General features: G+C 39.4%; 1 protein-coding gene across 2 annotated transcripts in view; it reads right to left on the bottom strand.

The window, feature by feature from the left end:
- Positions 1-24,391, bottom strand: part of OXCT1 (3-oxoacid CoA-transferase 1) — a 127,738-nt gene that overhangs the window by 3,602 nt on the left and 99,745 nt on the right. For both annotated transcript variants that reach the window (XM_073890952.1, XM_025867345.2), the window contains 3 exons: positions 19,581-19,670; positions 10,086-10,166; positions 3,786-3,887 (listed from right to left, as the gene is read on the bottom strand). In XM_073890952.1, the coding sequence (XP_073747053.1) occupies positions 3,786-3,887; positions 10,086-10,166; positions 19,581-19,670 (273 nt within the window). The remainder of the gene's footprint in view (positions 1-3,785; positions 3,888-10,085; positions 10,167-19,580; positions 19,671-24,391) is intronic.

Here is a 24,391-nt window from a genome sequence, read left to right as displayed (position 1 = left end):
AATAAATGACAGCTCATTCAGACTTGCCAGTTCCAAGAGCAGATATATAATAATAGACAAAATAATAGACATATAATAAATAGAAAAAATCACAGCCCACATGTGCATAGATCTTCAACTCTACTGAAAAGAATAAAAGACATATGGGCTCTGTGTATTTAGAAAGTGTGTCTCACAAACAATCCATTTTCTTTTTTTAAACAACAGAGCATCTGTAGAAATAATTTAATGAAATAAAACTTTTTTTGGGGGTGGGGAAAGATCACATTCAATAGAGGATTTGTAGCATTTCCTTTAAAAGGAAACTGGACACCTTAATTTTATAAACTAAACATATGATCATTTTCCTTGGCATATCGACCCTGTTTGGGGCTCTAACTATCATTTATATCTTCAATATGGACTCTGACTTCTATGAAAAAAGAAAAAGAAGCTTTATGCAGATTGACCTGGCCTATTTTTGTAATGAAAAACATCTACTAAACTACTATTTTTCATCCTATTCTCTCACAGTCTCATCAACATCTTAAGTCCATGCAGGCTGAAGCAGATTATCCTGCCAAGGTGATCTACAGGGTGATATAAGATTATATGATTTAAGTGTAGAAGATAAGCCAACTATTTGTTTTCCCAGTCCACTGAAATCCCAACTGTATACTGTTTAATTCTGGTATAATGCCAGTTCATAATAGATATTGAGTATACATTTATTCAACTTAGCAAAGAATATCTACAGTTGGCTTCTTTCAGATTTCACTGCAAACATATAAAAAAGCAGTATTCTTATTTAATTTTTGCCACCGGTGGTTTAGGTGTATTCCTGCCTGGAGAATAAGACCAAGGCCCTTGGGAGTAGGAACTATACCAATCTGTTCTATTTTATTCACACTTCATAACTCAATATGGGAGGGCGCCTGGGTGGCTCAGTTGGTTAAGCGACTGCCTTCAGCTCGGGTCATGATCCTGGAGTCCCGGGATCGAGTCCCGCATTGGGCTCCCTGCTCAGCAGAGAGTCTGCTTCTCCCTCTGACCCTCCCGCCTCCCCCCTCTCATGTCTCTCTCTCTCTCTCTCATTCTCTCTCTCAAATAAATAAAATCTTAAAAAAAAAAAAATAACTCAATATGGGACACAACTGGATGTTTAATAAATAGTCATGGATGACTAATGACCTCTGGAAGTTTATTTTACCACATGATGTTCAAATAGGGACTCAAATTTTAAAAAAATTTTAATTAAAAAATAAAAACAGAAGGAAATATTCTGTTTCAAAAAGGGCCCACAGACATATATGGTAAAGAAAAAACTATTTTATGTAACATAAGCATGCATTAGAAAAGAAAGAAATGAATATAACTGTTTGAATTAACTACTCAGTGGAAAAAGAGACTTTGGAGATAATGCAATTTAAGTGGTGGGATTTCTCCTTTTCTTTCTACCTCGGCCCATCAAGTAACTGGCAGTAACACATGGAGTGATATACAGAAATCTGACATTTTCATTAGCTGGTCAGAGCTTTCATATGAGAAAATGTTAGCCAACACATTTTCAAAATTATTCTGACCTATGTTTTTACCCTTTCTTATTATGCAACAACCTGGCTGTCTGACTATTCCCTTCTAGAATGCGTATTTCCAGATGTACAGTGAAGACTGAGTGGGCCTTTTCTCAAGAAAAAATTTTGACTAACTTACATGAAGTCACACATAGAGTAAAATGCTACCTATGCAGTAATAACCACATGGAATAGCTTCTAGAGTATGACATGAAATAACTTCTGAACGATCAAGAAATGTTATCCTCAATGTGCTTTTATGACTAAATGTATTTTATTGATAACCCAGCTATTAAACAGAACATGTTATTAATTAGAGCATTCCAGTCCCTAGCATTACAGAAAAATAATCTGCTATATGTGATTTCATTTGTCAGGGTCTAAAGGGATGCCATTGATCACCAGATCCTCAAAAGTGAGTTCTTTTGTTGAGATGGTTCAGTTGCTACCACACCTTTTCATTTTTGGACAACATTAACATACAAATTAATATTTTATCTCAACACCCTAATTTGGAGGAAACAAGATCGATCACATGTTAATGCAAAAGAGAAGGAGGAGTGATATGGTAATAAAACAAAAACCACAGAGGTATTTTTCAGTGCACTGAGACATGGAAACTAGCACTTAAAAAAAAAAAGGGCAAAAACAGTAAAACTCCACCTTTTTCATCCTGACTTACCTACATGAAAGAAAAAAAAATAGATAAGGGTCCTTTCTTTGCATATTCTCTTTTGTAGCAAAGAATTGAACATGATGTGGATCTCAAAATTGTTACCTGATAAAGAGGTTAACTTATCCACATAGGGTAAAAATACAAAGAAGAGCTGATACATAAGAAGAATTGTTTGCTTTTATCACTAGAATTGATAAAAGCAAATATACTAAATTGTTAAAGGTTATTGAAAAGCTAATTAAAGATGTGCTTTTTGTGCGAGGTACTGCTGACAGGCTTCTTTTTTCCAAAGGGAAATCCAAAAAAGGTTAATAGACAAAGACCCTCATATAGTACCAGAAACAGTTCTATGTGGATAATGAATTATGCAGCAAAATTGTTTTTACAGGAATTTGTTATGCACCAATAGGTACCAGCCAAGAGGTAGTACCTAAGAAAGAAGTCTATGAAATATATGCATGACTTACTGAATAAGTTTTGTTAAATTGCTTTCTCTAGGATGGGTAGCTTCAAATTTCTTCCCATTATAAATATATTTCATTTTAACTAGATCCCTTCTTAAAAAGGTGAGAGGCAAATTCTTTTCCTTCAGTTCTTCAGAGACATTTCCCCTTTACTTTTTTTTATTTAGATTTTATTTATTTATTTATTTATTTGACAGAGAGAAACACAGAGAGAGAAGGAACACAAGCAGGAGGAATGGGAGAGGGAGAAGCAGGCTTCCCGCCGAACAGGGAGCCCGATGCGGGGCTCGATCCCAGGACTCTGGGATCATGACCCGAGCCGAAGGCAGATGCCCAACAACTGAGCCACCCAGGCGCCCCTCCCCTTTACTTTTGATTAATTTCCAATGGACTGAGCCATCCTCTCAACTCCCATTAGGTAGGTGATCAGTGATTCATTAACAAGCACTTAACATTAAAGGATGATTATTTATATTATAGTACTATTCTCCTTATTTGTGGGTTTCTTAAATGTATACTCCCCTGATGTTTATGTCCTTTATAAGTCTCAGTTTTTATGCACCGGGTTTTTCTTTAAATGCAGGATACACCTATTTTGTGACTAACTCAGTGTCAGAGCTCATCATTCTAATATGTTCCATGGATGGAATTACCAGGCATCAAAGTTAATCAAAGAGAAAGCCATAAATCATAGCTGGGTTTAAAACAAGGCAGTATCATTTCTCCGTGTGTGGCTCACATTTTTGAGTCAATTTAGTCTAGCCACAGCTGACAGGTAACCAAGAACAAAGGACTGCTAGGGACTTTACAGAAAGTAGCTTAGAGTTCAAGCTCCACCTTCTGCTTCCAGCCACTTCTGGGGGTTCCTCCCCCTCCTGCTTCTGACTCCTGAGCCAAAAGCTGGCCGTGAGTCAGAGCCTGCTCCTGCTCCCACCTGCTCTCATCTGAAGGCACCCTCCCTTTTCACTCCTGTTCTCTGTAAAGGTCAACTCCAAAAATGATCACAAATTAATGGTTCATGTCCTATAAACACCCATTAATCAAGCTCATGATATAGGACAAGTGGCTAGATTTGTTCACAGAAACACTTACTGCAAAATCACACCCAGTGCTCTTTTTTATGTCATCCACGGTCAGGCCTTCCCAGAGTTCAATCAGAGTCAGTCCTTTCTTGTTGTCCACATCAAATACAGCCTGTCAGAATCAAGAAAACAACAATGACAATTTCTATCAGGGTAATTATTTTATAACATGAAACAGAAATAACCTCTCAAGTTCTTAAAGGAGAGACAAGACCCAGGACAAAAGACTCCGAAAATCAGCAATGAGAAAATGTCAACTCTAACGATTACCTTTTGGTGAGAATAAATGCCAGCTCCCTAATCGGCAATTAGCTATGGAGCACTGTTGATGCCAGAAAATAAATGAGTGTTGACTATTGATGGCACTTGCCACCTTTGTAACCAGTTGTTTTTTTTTAAACTACTTTCCTTTAGTGAGGTCTAACACTTCTGGGTCAAAATTTCAATTAGATGAATAATGATGATTTGAAGAGAGAAAGGAATGCAGAAAAGTAGGGAGGGAGGAGAAATTTGGAAGGTGAATGCACAAGGACGGTAGGGAAAGCGGATCAACGCTGCTGGGTAATAAATTACAAGAAATAAAAGAAGGCAGGCATTCAGAAGTGCCTACAAGTAACTATAAAGGGATCGCAGTCCTGATCCTGAAAGACCCCCAGGTAAGCATTAAAACTTTCCCTCTAAGTCCTGTGAAGACACACAGGTGCGAGAGGATAGCATGAGAATCTCCCTCTGATACGCACTCAAATGAAGATGCTTGTGCTTGGGACAAGCATGAGAAGGCTAACCTCCCACTCTAAACATTCCTTTACAACACTGGTTGGTAACACCAGGGGATGGTAGTGCCAAATGGTATAGTGTGACCTCAACATGTTGTATCTGATTTAGGACACCTGCTGTTACAACTGGCAATATGACAACCTGAGTGGAAGGGACCTACAAAGTCATTTAATATAACCTCCCACTCAGGAAAACATTCTTCTGAGATGGTCACTGGGGCTCTGCCGGGAAGCTTCAGCGTCAGGAGGCTCACTTGGCTCATGGCAGATTAGGCTGTCTATGGATAGGACACTCTAACCATAAGAGCCCCAAACTGCTTCCCTCTGACTGTCACTCGCTGGGTCTACAAGTTGTCCTCCAGAGCAACGACACTTTTCCCACTCTCAGCTTCCACAGCTAGTTTCCTTTTACCCAGACTTACGTTTCCTATATCCCTCCCGTCCTCCAGATTTACCTTGCATTCAACTATTATTCGCAGGCTGATCTTGATTTTCAGCTAGATTGGAAATCAAACCTTAAACTGCCATTTTAAATACACTCCGGCTTAGAAGGCTAATATGAAGATACAGCCACATGTAAAGGAAAAGAATCCTGGCTCTCAAGCTGAACTGGAATGCCAGCTCTGCAACATGCTAGCTAAGCGGTCTTTGGTGAACCTGTCTTTGCATGTATACGTGGATATCAAAAAACCCCACTTCCCAAGACTGTTATACAGGACAAATAAAATAAACATACTCTGAGCACCTGGCATCATGCCTAAGACACAGCAGGGGCACCATACCTCCAAGTTCTTTCCCCTTAATAGCTTAACTTATTGTCACCTGTGTGTGAACTCAAATCAAAGACCCGAAATGCTCGTTTCCAGTTAACTGATTTTTTTCCCCATGAGCAAAACATTAAGAGGACCAGTGATACCTGCATTCTCTGATAAATTCACAGATAACCTGGTGAAGGAAACGTTCTGGCAAACTTCCTTTTTGTTTGCACAAAAAATATTCCTAAAAAAACTTTTTTCAGCAGAAATATGTGTTTTGAGAGGAAAGAAAATGGTCATTTAGGAATGTCTGTATGCTGCATTAGATTATTTAATTCCAAAATGACAACTTAAAAATGTTTTTAAATGGATACTTTTGCTTTGCAGAAAATGTGTCAAGCATTATTCATACTGATTTTCTTTCCCCTGCAAAAATGGAACTATAAATTTATCAAAATGGAACAAATAAAAAACTCCAGATTGTGTTATTAGGAATAGGCAGGGAAGGGATTTGAGGAGAAGATAACTGTGATATCATGAATATAAGGCTTCAGTGATCAGGGTGAGAAGATCTATGGCAAACTGACTTACTGCTTTTAAAAACTTTTAACACCTTTATCAAACCCTAATTAGCTCTCAAGGTCATATACTAGAAAGCCAAGCATCTATTATTAAAATGAAGAAAATTTACTTTTGAAACATTTAGGAAGATTTTCATTTAGCAGTATAAACAAAACCTTGATAAAAACGGGAGACTACATTACAGACAAAGCAGTTAATCATACCCAGCTGCTGGCAAGGAAAGCATCTTTCGCAATCTCATTCTAGCAGCACGAAACTAGGAAATCAGGGTCAAAATATCCCCAAAGCCTCTTTCAAATGGCAAACCAATGGAATTTTCCTTAGAAGTTGAAAATGGAATTCTAGTCCCATATCTGCCATGGCAGGGCTTGAACACATTCATTGCCCTTAATGGCACTGCATTCTCATTCACTCTTTCAAAAGAGATGTATTGAGTACCTACTATATCTAGAGCACAGGGGTAAACATGCACCATTCCCTTCCCTGAGGTTCCACAGCTGCCTTTCACTTTGCCCATTTTTTGCTGTCATCTCCAGTAAAGGCTCCAATTATCCCCATGTGCTAATGACTTCCACAAGTTTAGTCCAATCCTGACTTCCCTCTGAGCTCCAGATCCACATCTCTAATTGTTTATCAGAAATCTCTGACTGGAGGGGCGCCTGGGTGGCTCAGTCGGTTAAGCGTCTGCCTTCTGCTCAGATCCTGATCTCAGGGTCCTGGGATCCAGCCCAGCATAGTCATCGCATCAGGTTCCCTGCTCAGCAGGGAATCTGCTTCTCCCTCTGCACCCCACCCCCACTCCCGTTCATGCACTCTCTGTCTCTCAAATAAATAAAATCTTAAAAAAAAAATCTCTGACCGGATGTTCAGGATGTTACCATATTCAGGAATATCAAACTGAGTGTGTCCAAACTGAACCCATTCTTTTCCTACCTCCCACTGCTCCTCCCCGTCTCCTCCTACAGTCTGGGCTTCATTAGGAACTCTGAGGAAGCACCTCTGCTTTAGCAGTCATATCCACTGCGTCATCTAGCTAGGTTGAGTCCATCTGGGTCTCTCAAATCCGTCCTTCTGTCCCGTGGCCCTGATATTTCTGGCCTACATCACCGCAGGAGTCTTCTAACTGGACTGTCTCATCTCTTCTCCCCCGACTCTGCATAAAAGCTACATTGTTTTTTTAAAATGCAAATCTAATCAATCTAAAATCATTGAAGGGCTCCCAACTACCTTCCAGATAAAACCCAAATTTCTTAACAAGGCATTCACAGTCATTCATTCATTCACTTTTAAGAGAGAAAGCAAGTGTGTGTGTGCACATGCACAGACGAGTAGGGGTTGGGGGACGGACAGAGAGAGAGGGAAGAGTATCTCAAAGCAGGCTCCACACTCAGGGAGGAGCCCTACCGGGGGCTCCCTCTCACAGCCCTGAGATCATGACCTGAACAGAAATCAAGAGTTGGAGGTTCAACTGACAGAGCCACCCAGGCACCCCCACATCCCTTTATGACTTAGCCCTTCACTGTCTTTCCAACTGTAGTCTTTGGAGTCTGGTCCTGCCCTCACTCTAAACTGTTCCACTGGCAGGTCCTTGGGTAGGCAGCTTATTTTATAATTCCACCATGACTCTGCCTATTTTCTTTCCTTTGCGTAGAAGGGCCTCTTTGGTCTTATTCTCACTTGTACACCCCTACTTACCTTTCAAGACTCATCACTCATCTATCAACTTTCTCATCAAGAGAAGTGCAGTACATTTATTCAACAAGCATTCACTGTGTAAGGGCAAATACCATGCAGAGTCCTGGATAAACAGTAATGAGTGAGACAGGCAGAGTTCAGAGGTTATTTCAATACAGTGGTCAGTGTTGAGTTAGGGTATATACTAGGATTCAGAGAAGCACCCAGAAGACTTGTGGAGAGATAGGGAAGATTTGCCTGAGAAGGAAACATATAGCTGAGACATAAAAAAAATGAGTGGGTATTAGCCAGATGAAAATGGTGGGAAGAGTATTCCAGGGAGAGAAACAGGATGTGCAAAGTCCCAGAAGAACATGGGGGGGTGCGGAAGACAACATAATTCACAGCATTTCAGTGCAGCTGAAGTGGGGAGAATATAAAGGTGGAAAGAGAAATTGAGACTGGAGGAGAAAAGGTAGAATCTGTGAAATGCCTTGCAAAACACAAAAAGTTTATATTTGGAATGCTTGGGTGGTGTAGTCAGTTAAGCATCCGACTCTTGGTTTCGGCTCAGGTTGAGATCTCAGGGTCGTGAGATCGAGCCCTGCATCAGGCTCTGCATTCAGTGTAGAGCCTGCTGAAGTTTCTTTCTCCCTCTCCCTCTGCCCCTCCCTCCCCACCTGCTCTCTAAAAATAAATAAATAAATCTTAAAAACAAAAAGAAAGAAAAGGTTTGTATTTGATACCATTAGAAGCTTTCCTGACATCTCCCCAGGCTGTTAGGCAGCCTCTCTCTACGTTCCTAACTCACCATCCAGCATGTATCACTATCATGGTCTTTATCACATGTATTACTCTAACTGTGGGTCCTGCTGGAGCCTGGGTGTCTAGCCCTCCTGAATGTGCTCCCTTGGGGCAGGGACTGTTCTCTTTTCTGTAACACACTATTGGGAATACTCTAGTTCAGACAAAATGCTCACAAAATGCTTATTAAATGAATAAATGTATAAAACAATAATGTGGACGGGAAGAAAGGATATACAAGTTTTTAAAAATGGCAGTAAAGTTAAATAATATGTTCTATCATAAGGAAATGTAGGTGTAAGATAACAGGTGCCAAAAGGAATGGTGCATCCTTTGAAGGATGAAGCCATGAGTGCTGAGATTACAAAAATGGAAACTGCATTAGGCTTAAAGGATGGATAGGATTTGGGGAGGCAGAGTCACGTGGAAGGTATTGCAGGTAAGAGCACTGAGCTGGTAAGAGCAAGGACAGAGTATGCATGGCCCAGGGAGAGGGCTTACTTAGAAGACAAAGATCAAGGGGGAAATGCTGCTGGAATTATCCTTCCAAGGTCTACCACTTTCTTAAAGAAAACAGGCTCGAGGACCGCTTTGTCTTTATTTTCAAAGTAATGGATTCTTTTCAATAAGCCCTGTCACCACAGTTTTGGAGGGGTTCAAGAAGTGGTAAGACTCAGGGAATAAATGGTGAAATAAAATATTCTGCCCTTTTATCCAACTTCTATTCTCTACAAGTCATCTTAATGGAATTCTGCATAAACGGTCCTAGGGGAAGGCACCATTTAGAACAGAATGCTGTTTAAAATGTGGCTTTGTAAGGTATTATGAACCTCCCCCTCACAGGGCTGCTTTAGGGTGCTTACCACACTCAGTGAGGGGCAGCAAACCAGGTTAATGGCAGGATGCCATCTCTACAGCTCTCAGCAAAAGGAAGAGCATCCAAACAAACCAACCCTGATACAGGTAATTTTGTTTTTTGCTTTCACCAAGATATTGAATCAGAACGACACCCTCCTAGCTCACTTCTGAGACTTATGTCATTCCAACATTCGAGGTTCAAATCTGGGTCAGAAAAATGACTATAGACAACTGTCACTGAGGCTGCTCTCAGATCTAAGCAGTTTCCAGTTGTACCATTAACCAACATTTTCCATCTAAGAAAAAATCTAGAGAAGCATGAAAGTGGCTGGTGTGTTCTGAAGTCCACTTTATAAAAGAGAGCTGAAAGCATGCAAGAACCATAGAATAAATTGCTTGGCTCACTATGGGACTTTTCCTGCAATCTGAACCCAAAGGATTAAAACCCAATTTTGGCTGACTTTCCCAAAATGAAATCCAACAATTTGCACTTGTGATTTGGGAAAGCAAAGAAGAAAGGTAGGAATATTCTTAACTTTATATATATCATCTATCTTAGACATCTTAACAGTCCAAGTAAAAGGATGAATAAAACTTTTCTTTGATTATACACACTGTCAAAGTTACCAAGGACAGCAGTTCAAGTCTGTATATGCGTATTTTCAGAGAGTTGCACGTTAAGAATTCTACATTTAGAAACATTAAATTGATGAATTTTCCTATTCAGTCTACCCACGGACTAAATTGATCTTATAACTACCAACACAACAGTTTTAGAGGGTAACAAAAAAAATTCTAAAAATGCTTATAAATAAAAAAAGGGGTGATAGGCATTAGAGGGAATAAAAACAGGCACCGTACCTTCTCAGTAATGATGCGGTTAACACATTGCTTTCCAGTCAGTGGCAATGTACATTTCTCCATGATTTTATGTACATTTCCCTGTTTTAAAGAAGGAACATCAAAAAGAGTAGTTAGGGACCAATTCTTGTTTAGAAGTAGAATAACGATAGGACAAACAGGAACCATCAGAGAAATTGTCCCTTAGGTACAGGCTGTTTTAAAATGTTTGCACAGTCACACTTTTGCTTTCCTTCTGGAGACAGTTTCTGTCCCTGAAATAATTTAGGGAGAATACCAAATGAATAGCCAAAGTCATAAATTATTTAGGTGGGAAACACCTTGCCACAAATTGGACTTCTCAATTCTCAGTCCTCATATCCTGTAATGAGAAATTTCACTTCTAGTGTCCTGCTTATTTTTCTCTTTCAGGGAACGATCTCCTTGACAAACATGAGCTATTATTCACCAAGGATAGGAAGCACACATAAAACAAAATGTCTAATACCCTTTTTTAAATTAATTTTGTTTGTTAGAGAAGTAAAACATACATAAATACAGCAGTGCCTAGCCTCCCCTCCTTACTTTTAGACCTGTTCTCAACAGGAATCCATTTTATTTTACTTTTCTTAGCATTTTCTATCTCTACACATTTTTCCTGTTACCACTTAGTTTTTAAATATTGTGTTTACCATGCTATTTATTTCTTGATTAATCCATTTTAGACTCTACTAACTTTTTTTAAAACAGCATCTTTTTTTTTTTTTTGAAGATTTTATTTATTTTTCATGAAAGACAGAGAGAGAGAGAGGCAGAGGGAGAAGCAGGGAGCCCAATGTGGGACTCGATCCCAGGACCCTGGGATCATGACCTGAGCTGAAGGCAGACGCTTAACCATCTGAGCCACCCAGGCGCCCATCTATCTACTAACTTATTATGGCACATGAAGACTTAACTGTCTCACAAAACCCATTCTCCTTCATCATCTGCAGTTCTTCAGTAGAGGTGTCATAATTCGTAGTTAACTCTGTGGTTAGAATGTACATTGTTCTGTCTAAATGACCATGTAAAACTGTTCACTGCAGGGCCAGGCAGTGTAGTACACCCTGATTATATTCATATTCTCATACGGCTATTTGCGCTTTTCCTAGGGTTTGTCTGAGCCTCAGTTTGCTTATTAGTAAAATGTGTGAGCTGGCCGAAATTCATATTTTTTCAAAGCTTCTTTTAGCTACTGTACCCTTTCTTCAAACATAAAATAAAAAGGGATTAAGAGTAGAAAAGCAGGTGGGGCGCCTGAGTGGTTCAGTCGTTAAGCGTCTGCCTTCGGCTCAGGTCATGATCCCAGGGTCCTGGGATGGAGCCCCGCATCGCAGCGGGCTCCCTGCTCGGTGGGAAGCCTGCTTCTCCCTCTCCCACTCCCCCTGCTTGTGTTCCCTCTCTCCCTGTGTCTCTCTCTGTCAAATAAACAAATAAAATCTTAAAAAAAAAAAAAAAAAGAGCAGAAAGTAGGTGGGGGTTAGGCAAAGTCAGTAAAGAGGAGTGGGAGGTACCGGCTTCCAGTTACAGAATGAGTAAGTCATGGCAAGAGAGGACACAGCATAAGGAATAGAAGGAATACAGTCAATGATACTGTACTAGCCATGTATCAATGTTTCAGGACAGATGGCAGCTACACCTCTGGGGAGCACAGCATAATGTACAAACTTGTTGAATCACTATGCTATACACCTGAAACTAACATAACATTGTGTGTCAACTATACTCAAAAAAAAAAAAAAAGCGGAAAGCAGGTTTTCCCCCCTTCTCCCCCATCCTCCAACCCCCATCCCTACATCCCAGGTGTAGAGGTGGCCTCTGGGACATGTATGGAACACAGCTGAAACATTAGCTCTGATTATGATTATGATTAAGCTTCTTTCTAAGTATCAAGCAACAGGAGCCTAAATTAATATTTCCCTCGAGGGTGAAGGCTATCCCATCATATTCTAAATCTTCTATTAAAAAATGGCAAAATGCTTCTATTGCTTCTTTTTGGATCTAAAAACACCACACATGATGTCATGTGCATTACCCAAGTATTTTCTGAATAAATGAATGGGGAGGAAAATGGAAGGTCTCCTGGGAATCCCAGATGGATTTCAAAAAGACAAACTCTATTACTTTAATTTAACCAAAATGAGTGTGAAATACATATAAAATGGATAGACATTACACCTTTAATAACAAGTTATATGCTTCTGGATCTTACTGTATAAGAACATTTATAATTGTAGAAATAAAACCTCATTTTCACTTTACATTTCTAATGCTCTATTTTCCTTTCCAGTTTCAAAGAAAGTTTGCATGTGTCAGAGAAGCTTAATTAAAGAGCTGAAATTAATGATGAATATTCAAGCTTGTACAGTTGTCAGGTCTCCTTACATTTAATATAACTCAAATAAGGCATGTCACAATGAATTCCGGGCCTGCCTGGGAACAAAGTGAACAATCTGTGGGCCTCTGAAGAACATTTTTTGTAGGGAGCTCTTACTTTGTTCTCATTATTTGAGCAAGATCTGCGTCTGGTGTGAAAGAAACAACTTGGATTTTAATGAACAACCAACTCCGTTTTAGGAGGAATCAGGAATTTCAACAGACAGAACTGTGAGCTCCCAGAAGACACCTTTTCTAGACTATTTGCTATATAAACAGTACAGTGTATGGTTAAGAGTGTGGGCTGGAGCCAAAGAACCCGGGGGGGTAAAGGCTGGCTCTGCTCCACGCTGGCTGTGCAAAGTGTGTGGGCCTCTGCCCCACCCTCATCAGCCTTACCCCATGGGGTTCTTGCAAAATGAGATGCAAGTGTCCAGCACTCAACAAGTGCTCTATAAATGTTAGCTACTATTGTTTATACAAAACATATTTAACATTTCTACCATCTACCGGGGAATTCTTTGGGAGCTCTATATGAAGTTAGACATGTAATTGTGCAGAAAATGGTCTAACCACAATTCCTGAGACCGCAGAACTAATGAAACCACATATGGCTGGCCTAGGAAACTGCCAAGTGCCTTCTTGCAGTGAGAACAATGTCACTAGAGGACTCCATTCACATTTAGCTTTAAGACACAACACAGATCAAGGAAAGAGAGAAAATGAGAGGTAAAAAGACAAAAGAATGTCACAATTTCAATATTCAACAATAGGTTAGCTATGAAGCCAAAATAGGACTAACTCCCCCTTTAGCGCTCTATTCTAACCATGCCGGGCTGAGCCTTACAATGTGGTATAGCAGGAGCACAGATTAATGACTCACAAAGGAGGAACAAGCGCCTGGGTGGCTCCATCGTTAAGCATCTACCTTCGGCTCAGCTCATGATCCGAGGGTCCTGGGATCGAGTCCCACATAGGGCTCCCTGCTCAGCGGGAAGCCTGCTTCTTCCCCTCCCACCCCCCATGCTTGTGTTCCCTCTCCCGCTATGTCTCTGTCAAATAAATAAATAAAATCTTTAAAAAAAAAATAAAAAAATAATAAATCCTAAAAAAGAGATGGCAGGGTAGTGTGGTAGCAAAGAACGCTGTGTTAAGAGTCCAAAGACCCATTTATTTTTCTCTTGCATCTGCCTTTGAACGGTCACCTGGTCCCTTCAATTCCCTGTACCGTGGTTCCCCCTACAATGGCCTTGTCTACCTTACCTGATCACTGTAGAAATCGCACAAAATGCAGTAGTAGGAGGGGTGGAATCTACACACAAATATTTAGGGTCAGTGGGGTGTGGTTCATCCTGATCATTTTGCTTCTTTCTGTCTTTCCCCATAAAGAAATGCCACAAAAGGTAGAGGAATGGATACAAAGTGCAGCATTAAAAATGCTCTGACTAGCCTCAGGGGCTCCTGATTTCACTATGCCCTTATATTTGCTAACTTCATCATAACCTTGATGAAGAGCTAAATCTCTTTCTTCCATCTGCTTCTCCAGTCTTTCTGTTTCCCCCTTGGTCACTTACAGGGTTTATGTAAAGACCTGGGAAGTCACGTTTTCTTTTTAATGATTTAGGGACTCAGTACTTCCTATTACTTGCTTCATGGTGATCTCTCTTTAATTCTTTAGATACTTGTGTGAAATCCTGCATCTAAATTCTTCAGTAACAAACAACTCTGGTTAAATGATAATAAATCCCCCTTGTTATCACGATGGTAAGCTTCATGTTATCACAATGGACTTAATCCCAAACAACAAGCTCTCTTTTTCACAACATGATGATTTTTGCATTTGATATCAGCATTTTATTCCCCTGAGGCAACGGAGCGTGCATGTAATAAGGTTTTGCTTTAAATAAAACGCCATTTTATGCCCATCTTTTCTGTTAGGTGCTTTTTAAATGTGGCTGCAACATATTTCTTCTTTCAGGAAACTTCTTTGGGAAAGCCCTAATGATCAAATACAGAGAAGGCAAATTCTGTTCCTTAAAGGACCAAGTCTTAAAGCCTTTGTTCATGCTACTTGAACCACACACCACCACAGACTCCATCACCCCACATTTAAATGGTAACACCCTCCCTATTCTTCAGGACTGGCTGTCTGAATATTGTAATTCAGACTGAGGGAACTCCAACGGAGCTAGAGCTGTAGAATACCACATGACTGAATATTTAAGGACCACCGGAGGCCGCTTTCTAGTCCCAAGGTATGTACTTGTACAGTCCCAACATCTCTGAACTCACTCGGAGAAGCACAGAAGTATACAGAAGTATGTGATGGGGCTTACAAGACTTTGGGGAGATAAATAAAGGTACGATCAAAGGGAGAAGCAAAGACATCTCAAGACGGCAGTATGAAACATACACATCTGTAAGTCAAGAGAGAAGCTGGGTGAATTATGGTTATTCTACCTCTTCTGCCCACTCTCTCCTACAGCTTCAAGGCTTGCATTAACACACTGAAAAGGGGCTACATAAGCTGAATTTTACAAGAGAATATTCAATACTTCGTCTGGGGGCACAATGAAACCTAGGACAGATCTCTCTTTGGGTTTTTGCCAAAACATGATAAAAGAAGCCTGAATGTCACTGTCCCTTGTCTTTCCTTCTCCCCACTGGTCTCAATGCTTTCACCAAGTGAAAAAGCGTCCATATACATACACACAAAAACACACCTCCCAGGGAATGTCGTATTACAAAACACACTGACTGTCAAATCACTATGAAGATTGAAAAGAAACAGCAAAGAAACATGGGATTGGCTAACTAAGGAAAACCAGGACATGCGGGGTAAAAGGAAAAGGTGATATTACTCACACTGAGTTTATACTCATGGGGTATTTTTGGCCTTTACACAGTACCTATTTGGTAGGGATTCCAATAATCCACAAAGGACTTGAGCAGAAAGACTCAGCTAGCTCTGAAGTAGAGACAGTTGCTATTACAAAATGGTTTAATATGTGGATGTAATAACAGTTTGCGGTTACAGGCACATTCTCAATGGGAAGGCTAACCAAATGAGACAGTACATACAGCAAGGCATTTCCCTGAAAATAGTCTTCAGGGTTTTGAGATCTTAGAATAGATGGCCATTTTTCTTACATATAACACAAAAATCTTTATCATGGCCTTTTATTTTCTCTCTAAAGATTGCATCCTATGATCTCTAGCCTAAGGATGGTACAGCCCAGGCGTGAACAGGAGTGATTTTCTCTTTCCATTCATGGATTGCTGTGGTACATCAGAAAGCTTCTCTGTGAGTTAGTTTTCCTTTTAAGAACTGTGGATATTCAAAGCCTCAGAATTTAGAGTTATTATCTTAATTAAATTTCTATAAGACATTTTAAAGAGCTTTATTGGTTGTTGGACTGTGTTCTGCTTGCTTTCTTTTCCATTATAAAATTTTTTTGGCAGGCATTTCCATCATTGATGGAGAAATAAAAAGGCAAAACCATGTAAGGATATCTATATTTTAAAGGTAAATATTTTTTTCCCTAAACAGATCCCAGCCACAAAATAGTCTCATTAACAACTTATAAAATATTGACAAGCTTCTATGAATGAAAACAATTAAACCAGCCGAAACCATGTTAATCATAAATTATTCCAACAAAGAAATACTTTATTTACCTTGGGATACTTCTCAATGCTGCTGAAAATTATTCCAAGAATGTTTCCCAGGAAAGAATTTTTTAAAAAAATCTTTCACATTTGTTGGCCTTTGGTAACACATTTGGTCCAAAATAAATAGGACTAATAAACCTCATTTACTTTATATAATTCCTCTCCATATAAAGTAAAGACAATGTAAAACTGCATTCAAGATTTCTCTAGGTCACCTTTGCTATCAGATATAGATTAGATGTAATCAAAAACTTATTCATAAAGACTTACTCCCAATATCTTAATATAATTATGATTCTTTTCATCCTTTCAGAATCCAGACCTCCTACTGTAATAAAAATAAAATCTAAACCTGTTTTAGAAAGAGATCTTTCATTTATGTTCTCTAAAATAGGTACCCAAGCTTTGCTTGTTTCCAATAAATGACAACTATGACCGAATTTCTCTGCTTTTGTGTTCTGAAAGTTATACCCTTAGGAAATATTTCCAGTATACAATACTGAGAACAAAGCACTTTCTTTTATATTGTTAGTGGTAATGGTACCTGCCAGACAAAAAAGGTTATTAGAAAAAAATGGGGGCCCAAAGGGAGGATACATGGATTCTCAGCTTGCTTTTGCTCCTAATTTTGTACTTGACTTTTACCAGAATAATTAACCTCTATGGCATTGGGTTTGTTTTCCTTTGCAAAGTAAACAAGACCTACCTCACAAGAGTATTGTAATGATGAGAAATGGAGGCGGTCGTGAAACTGCTTCAAAAAAGTTAAAAGTGCTCTACGTGTTCAAAGTCTCATTATTATTTGAAGAATTAATGAATTCAAAAGGTATTTCTTGAGTCCTAATGGGTGTAAGACATGATTCGCTTCAGCTCTTACAATGGACAGATCCCCTGCCCTCACAGAACTTACATTCTATTGAAGAAGGCGATGACGGTCCATCAGAAGAGGGGGTACTTCTGTTTTACAGAATAGTTGGGGGAAAGCTCCTCTGACACTTTGAGCAGAGACCTGAGTGAACTGAGGGAGCAAGACAAGAAGGTATCTGAGGAAGAGCCTAGAGAAGAACAGGTATTTTTGCAGGTACCTGTCTCACCAAAGCAAGAAGAGTCTTAGGGGAAACTCAAAAAAGGAAAGTGATCATTCTGAAACCTGAAGCTTCCAGAAAAGGGCAGATTTGGGTGAAACACTGGTGCAGAGTTAGCTCTGATGAAGTTGCAGCCTGGTATGATATAATGAACACAAGCTTGAACAAACTGAGTGAAGCCCCTAGCTCTATCACATACCTGAACAAGTTTCTTAACCTGCCCACATCGCAGTCTTACTTAAGAGGGTCACTGAGAAGCTAACAAGATTCAGTATGTACAATGCCAAGCACAAGGCCTTGTACCTCATAAAGACTCAAACTGTTACTACTTTCCTTCATTTTCTTGCCATTTTTAGAGGGCAGAAGAAGGACATGTTAAGAGATGAAAAGAAGCCTAAGAAAAAAGGTAGCTAGACACCAAAAAACTGCCTAGGAAGAAAAGAGTAAAAGTATCTTGTTTCTGTAAAAAGCTTTAATTAGGGATTTCTAATCAAAAGTTTGAAGAACCATTTCTTTTCCTGTTTCAGAAATTCTGACCGAGACAAAAGACTTTAAAAAAAAGAGAGAGAGAGAGAGAGAGAGAAAGAATTTGCTAAATACAGGCCTAATGTTTTGAAAACGAATGCACAACAATAATCTAAAATGAGTTGGGCTTCAATGCCTATGCATCAACATTAAAGTAACAACAAAAAGGAAGTCAGAAAGAGTTTTCTCCAAATTAGACATTATGTTCCAGAAAATATTTGGATTTTATTTGCATGCTTGGCATCTTTTTGCCTTTGAAATGAAGTATCCTGGATGCTTTTGCAAGGCATCTCTCAGAAGTCACCTGTGTTGGTTTCATTTCTATTGTTTCATATTTATGCTCTACTGCTTACTTTCCACTGTTTACAAAACAATTTATGATATTTTCATATTTATTACAGTTTTCACAACAAAACCATTTCATGGCACACATCACTCTGTAACAGAACTCCCTCATGGGAAGCAAGACAGATGCAAACTCTCCCAGAATGCTGCATCTCTAAATAAAAACAGGGCAAGGGACGCCTGGGTGGCTCAGTCGGTTAAGCTTCCGACTCTTGATTTTGGCTTGGGTCGTGATCTCAAGATCCTGAGATCAGCCCCGTGTCAGGCTCCATGCTGGGCGTGGAGCCTGCAGGAGACTCTCTCTGCCCCTCTGCCCCTCCCGGCAGCACATGCTTTCTGTCTCTCAAAAAACAAACAAACAAAACAAACAAACAAAAAAAACCCAGGACAAATGAACTAACATTTCCATTCAAATTAGCAGGTCTCAAGGTGAGAACAGGTAGATTTTATGTTAAAACTAAGAATTATAAAAAATAAAGGGAAATGAACAAAGAGCGTAGACAATGAAGAGAGTACCACCCAGTATCAATTTTGCAAATCATCAGAAACCCACGGATTCAGGTCAGAAAGGCAATTAGCTCAGTTGGTTCAAAAACACTGAGTTGGGAACAAGGAACAAAGTTATACTGACAGCTCTGTAGTTAGAAGACTGGACTTTGGAATCACAGACACCCAGTTCTAATCTCAGTTCCACTAGTTATACGACCTCACGCAAGGAACTTAACCTCTCTGAAGCTGTTTTAGAAACCATAAAAAATACCTGTATCAGGTTCATGGGCTTATACATGCAAATACGCACAGAGTGCTTAGTATACTGTCAATAACAGTAAGCTCAATAAATGCTAGCTGTTATTTTGTAGGATGATGATACCATCATCATCATCATAACCATCATCATCACCACCACACCACCACCACCAAGTGTAAGCTCCACGATTTTTGTGGTTTGTCATTCCAAATAATAGAAGTACTTAATACATAATCAGCACTCAAAATAAAAGTATCTTACTTTTCAGAATAAGGACGCTTGCTATCACCAAGTCCACCATTTTCTCACCCTTCCCAAAATGGCACTTCACAGCCTTAGTAAGAGGCCAGATTGTCCACTTGAAAATAACTGTTGTTGAAAGGCCATATTCTGTTGTTTTTCATTTTGCATGCAGAGAGTAGCCACTCTAATCATCTTTAAACCTGAATTGCAACATCTGCCCTGACATCTTTTCACTGAGTTTGAAGACATTATAGTTTTTACTTTTATTGTGTATGCAAATAATTAAAGAATACCCCACTGTTTCTTTCGCTCAAAGTTAAAGAACCACTTAGCTGAATGAGTATAAATAACTGCTTTTATTTGCAACCTTTCTCTCTAAAATATAAATGCTATCAATTTGGACGAGCCTGAGAAAACAATAAAAACCACAACTGATGACAGGATTTCGGCATACTGGGAATTTCCAAATGTAGCACACGTTACCTTTGCAGAATGCTCCATGGTGACCACCACTTTGGTCTTCGCACTGGACACTAGATCCATAGCCCCTCCCATTCCTTTCACCATCTTCCCCTGCAAAACAGAAATGGAAAAGAAGATGTAATTCTTTTTCACTTCTTTTAGTATGGGGCAGAACAAAATTAACTGGCAAGAATAAGTCACTGGAATAATGAGTGAGGAAAACTCACTGACCCTTATTGCTTAGTATTAGAACCTTTACAATATTAATATTCTGTTTCTCTATTATTCTATGATTGAAGGGTAAGTTCAGGACAAATACTATGATGTCACTTTTATTACACGTGGCTAACATTATTTTGTTGATGATATATGAGCAATAAGACACAATCAGTGGGTCAGAAAAATCTTAAGAACCATTTCAGAATTCTGGTACTTTATTATTACAATAATAGCAGATTGAAATCCACATGCCCCTGACATCCACTTCCCTCTATTTAAACACATAATCGGCACCACTGATTCTTCAATTACAAACACTTTCTAAAGCACTCTCTTGGATTTCCTGCAGATTAAAATACCATTAGGTAGTAGGCTAAGGCACTAATGGTGTTTCCCTCGAAATGATTAATATGAAAAGGTGGGTCTGTCTTTCTAAAACTTGGCATTTATCTTGCTCTTAGAAAAGTAAGTCAAACAAAACAAATAGTATAGCGCTGTTAAGCAAAAACAGAAAACAGAAGCAGAGTTCTGGGCCTTTCACCATCACCATTCTATTTTTGTTCACCTGTCCATCTCCTCATTCATTAAACATTTACCAGCCACATTCTACGGGCCACACACTCTGAATAATTCCTACTGTCTGTTCTGTCTCCTGGTTACAGAGTCTTAAAAAAAAGCAGGTGTTTCTAGAGATGATGAAATAAATTCTTAAGTATACTGAAGAGAAATATCTTCTAACATTGAAGCCTCCTTAAAATTTTATTTATTTTTTAATCCAAGTCCTCTTGCTGATTTGACAGTAAACTCTCAGCTCCTTCTCCGTAATTTCATAGCTACAAGTAGATTAGGCAATGTACTCACACCTGGCTCTCAAACATAGAGGTCTCAAACCCTGTGATTTCAGAAACACTTTAGAGGCCAATGCCAACACTGCACAAACATGAATTAGATGTGCATTATATAAAGGAAAAGAGCAAGTGGTCAGGATGTCTTCGTGGACCATCTCCGCTAAATGAGATGGGCTGCAGCTGAAGTGGCTGTGGGGTAGCAGTGGGAGGGGAGCAGGGAGCGGGACAGAAATGGAAGGTCCAAAGTAAGTCTGTCTTCAGACATGTACGTTCGATAAAGCAGAATATCTATGTAATTTTATACTTCTATGAGCCATGCCTTCATCCTTAGTTAGCTGCAATTTTAGTAAGCTAGGTATATTATTTTCATATTTCTGTAGAGAAATATATTTTCTCTACCTTTATAGGATGAAATTTGAGTAATTCAGAGATGGAAGCAATCAATGTCTATCATAAACTCCAATACTGAGGAAGTTTGAGATTTTAGAGCATCAAAGGACATTAAAGGAAGTCCATTATAAAATGAATTAACCTGTTGTGGTAAGAACATCCATCCAGTCTCAGCTTTCACAGTGTCCTTGGGAAGACTCTAAGGGTATAAGTGCTAGCAGAATGAAGAAGCCAAAGAAAAGCAGAAACCAAAGTAGCATTTTAAAAACTCCTTGAATTTAAAAAAAAAAAAAAAATCCTTGAATTAGAATATACCAGAGGCAAATTTTTTTACCTGTGGCACAACGATAATAGGTAAAAGCTTATGCCAGTCTCTAATAAGAAGCCTGTCCAATTCTGGCGAATCTGATTTATACATTTTTAAATCATCGTCAATTATTTAAGAAATATTTATAGAACACATACTGGGTACAAAACACTGTGCTGGCAGGAATATACAGAGCTTCAGAACATGACAGAAGAACCGTCTTTTTGTTTCTGCTAAAAAGAACATTCTTGCCCATATACATAAGCTTAGGGGCAGAACACCTAAGATTTATTCCATTAGCCCACTGAAGGACATTGGCAAATTCTCTGAATTATCTCTGAATCCATTACCTATAAACCAAGAGTAAGAATATCTGCCCTCTCATAAAGCTGTTATGAGAAGTACATGAGATAATGTATAGAAAATTGTGGAATAAATAAAATTTATAAATTCATTGACATATATCATCATCCAGTCTATCTGGTTTACTGCATGTCTAGTATGATGAGCCTGTCACTATACTGGGTGCTAGAGTTAGAGATGATCACAACAGGACTCTTTTTCTCATAAACTTCATCATCTGGGGGAGGAAAAGCATCCATGAGTAATCAAGGAGATTTGGACCAAACTTCCTCAGTCAGACAGACTGACTGACTGATTTATTTAGTTAGTTAGTTAGTTATCTGAGAGAGAGAGTGAGAGAAGGGGCAGAGGGAGAGGGAGAATCAGATGCCCCGCTGAGTGGGGAGCCTGACGCAGGGCTCAATCTCACGACCCGGAGACCATGACCTGAGCCAAAAATCAAGAGTCCGATGCCTAATCCACTGAGCCCCCCAGGCGCCCGAAACTTCCTCCCTCTAAAAGAAGCATTGCCACAACTCCCTCATCCCCAAGAGCCTTAGTGCTAAGTGCCTTTTCACCCTGCATCGTTGCTAGTTAGTCTGTAATTGTAACACAGTGAATTTCAACCTTTTTTTTTAATCTTATCAGTGCTTGGATGAGTGAGGGGTGAGTGGATTAAATTAACACAGGCACGTTCACGTCCTAGCAGAGAGCAGGGAGGATGCCAGTGCTGTCTGTTCCTGGGGAAACGGGCGGGAAGAGGCGGCTCCCAGGGATCTCACAGAGGAGGTGCTGCACAACGGCAGTGTGCCAGATGGCCAAGAGAACACAGCATCGCCTAGGAGAAAGCATTTCTAGCAGGTTAATAGTAACACCTTCAAATATTTGGTTTTCCTGTTTTTTAAAGTAAGTTCATTGTATTGGAGAAAGAAAATAACCTATTTCCTTCCATTTCGGTTCCCAGATGATTTCTGAAACAGAATCAATCACTAAAGGAAAACAGTTCATTCTATCTATTTCAGCAGAAAGAAACAGGGTTAGATGAGACTTAACTCTCCAATGCAGGTGGGAAATTCATCATTGCCCTTCAACCCACCTTAGCAGCCACTCTTTTGGGGCTCAATGACTTGCATTTCCCGGTTATGGACTGAAGTTATGGGTGGCCATGTGCCTGAGCTCTAGACAATGGAGAGAGGGAGGTGATTGATACCTGTGATTTCCAGGCTCCTTATGCTCTTTTGCCTTCTGTAATCTGGACACTGACATCCAAGGTGACCTTGGAGGATGACTGAGCTTCCTCCGGGGTTCTTCAGGGTCTTTAAATGACTGTGTGCAGCAGAACCCACTTACTCAGAAACACGCTGCACTGTACGATATGAGTGAAAAGTAAAAGTATAGGGTGCTAAGTCACTGAAATTGAGGAGTCCTACTTGTTACAGCAGCTAGTGTGACTAATATAATGATGTGGTGCCCAAATAAGTTCTATGGAAGGGATAGAATTGGGTGTAGAATTAGAACTGTTAGACCGCACAAGAGAGGAGGGAACAGGCCTACGTTATACCTACTGCTCCTTGAGGGAGGGGACTATGCCAGATATCGAAATTTACCACTCTATCCACATGTCCAACACAATGCTTGCCATTTTACAGAGATGTGAAACAGACCTCACAGCCGTCTCTAACTCCCTCCCCAAAATCCAACATCCTATTCGACATACAAAACAAGAAGCTGATAAAAGAGAGGTTACGAAGCTAAAAATATACCTTTACATAAATCACAAGAGGAAAAGTGATTCTTGGAGAAAAATAGGCCTGTGATGAAGAAGAGATTCTGGGCATGACTGAAACACTGGGCCAGGGTGACACAAAGTGTGGCTTTCTTTTAAAATCTCATCAGCAAACATACATATCTTGAATGGTGCAACTTTAGCTCTGAAATGTATTCTGGCTAGCATAATGGAGAGATGATTGCTGGATACTCATTTCATGGCCAACTCATCTTTTTGCAGTTAAGGACTGACTCCGGTATCAAGTATACAAAGAACACAGCAATAAGATGAACTAGAAATGCTGCGTGCTCTATTATGACACACTTAAAAAATTTTCTAAAAAGATACTGACTCAAGCATTATCCTCAATTCACAAATATTTTTTATTCAAGGTCAATTATAAACCAGGTAGCAAAATAGGAATTAAGAATAAAAGATGAATACGGTTATCTATCTTTTTCTAGAAAGTAGATTTAAACTATTTTATTTTCTTTTAAGATTTTATTTATTTGACAGAGAGACACAGTGAGAGAGGGAACAGAAGGAGCCCCTGAATCAATATTTTAAAGATATTTTACTTATTACTTTGATCCTATTTCCTAATAGGAGACTCTGAAAGAAAGTAAAAGAAATTATGTTAATAACATGATAACATTAAAAAAAGGGAAAAAAAACCCTCAGGGCACCTGGGTGGCTCAGTCATTAAGCGTCTGCCTTTGGCTCAGGTTATGATCCCGGGGTCCTGGGATCGAGCCCCGCACTGGGCTGCCTGCTCCACGGGAAGCCTGCTTCTCCCTCTCCCATTCCCCGTTTGTGTTCCCTCTCTCACTGTCTCTGTCAAATAAATAAATAAAATCTTTTAAAAACAAAAAACAAAAAACCTCAGTGCATCAAGTACAAATATTAAATTGCACTTCCAACGACGGTAATTCAAATTCTAAATATGACCTTTGGCGAT

The sequence above is a fragment of the Callorhinus ursinus genome, unplaced genomic scaffold (assembly GCF_003265705.2).
Source record: "Callorhinus ursinus isolate GAN/ISIS: 27379988/994484 unplaced genomic scaffold, GSC_fseal_2.0 scaffold3, whole genome shotgun sequence".
Lineage (NCBI taxonomy): Eukaryota > Metazoa > Chordata > Mammalia > Carnivora > Otariidae > Callorhinus > Callorhinus ursinus.
The sequence above is the reverse complement of the archived record's forward strand: the minus strand, read 5'-3'. Positions and strand labels throughout refer to the sequence as shown.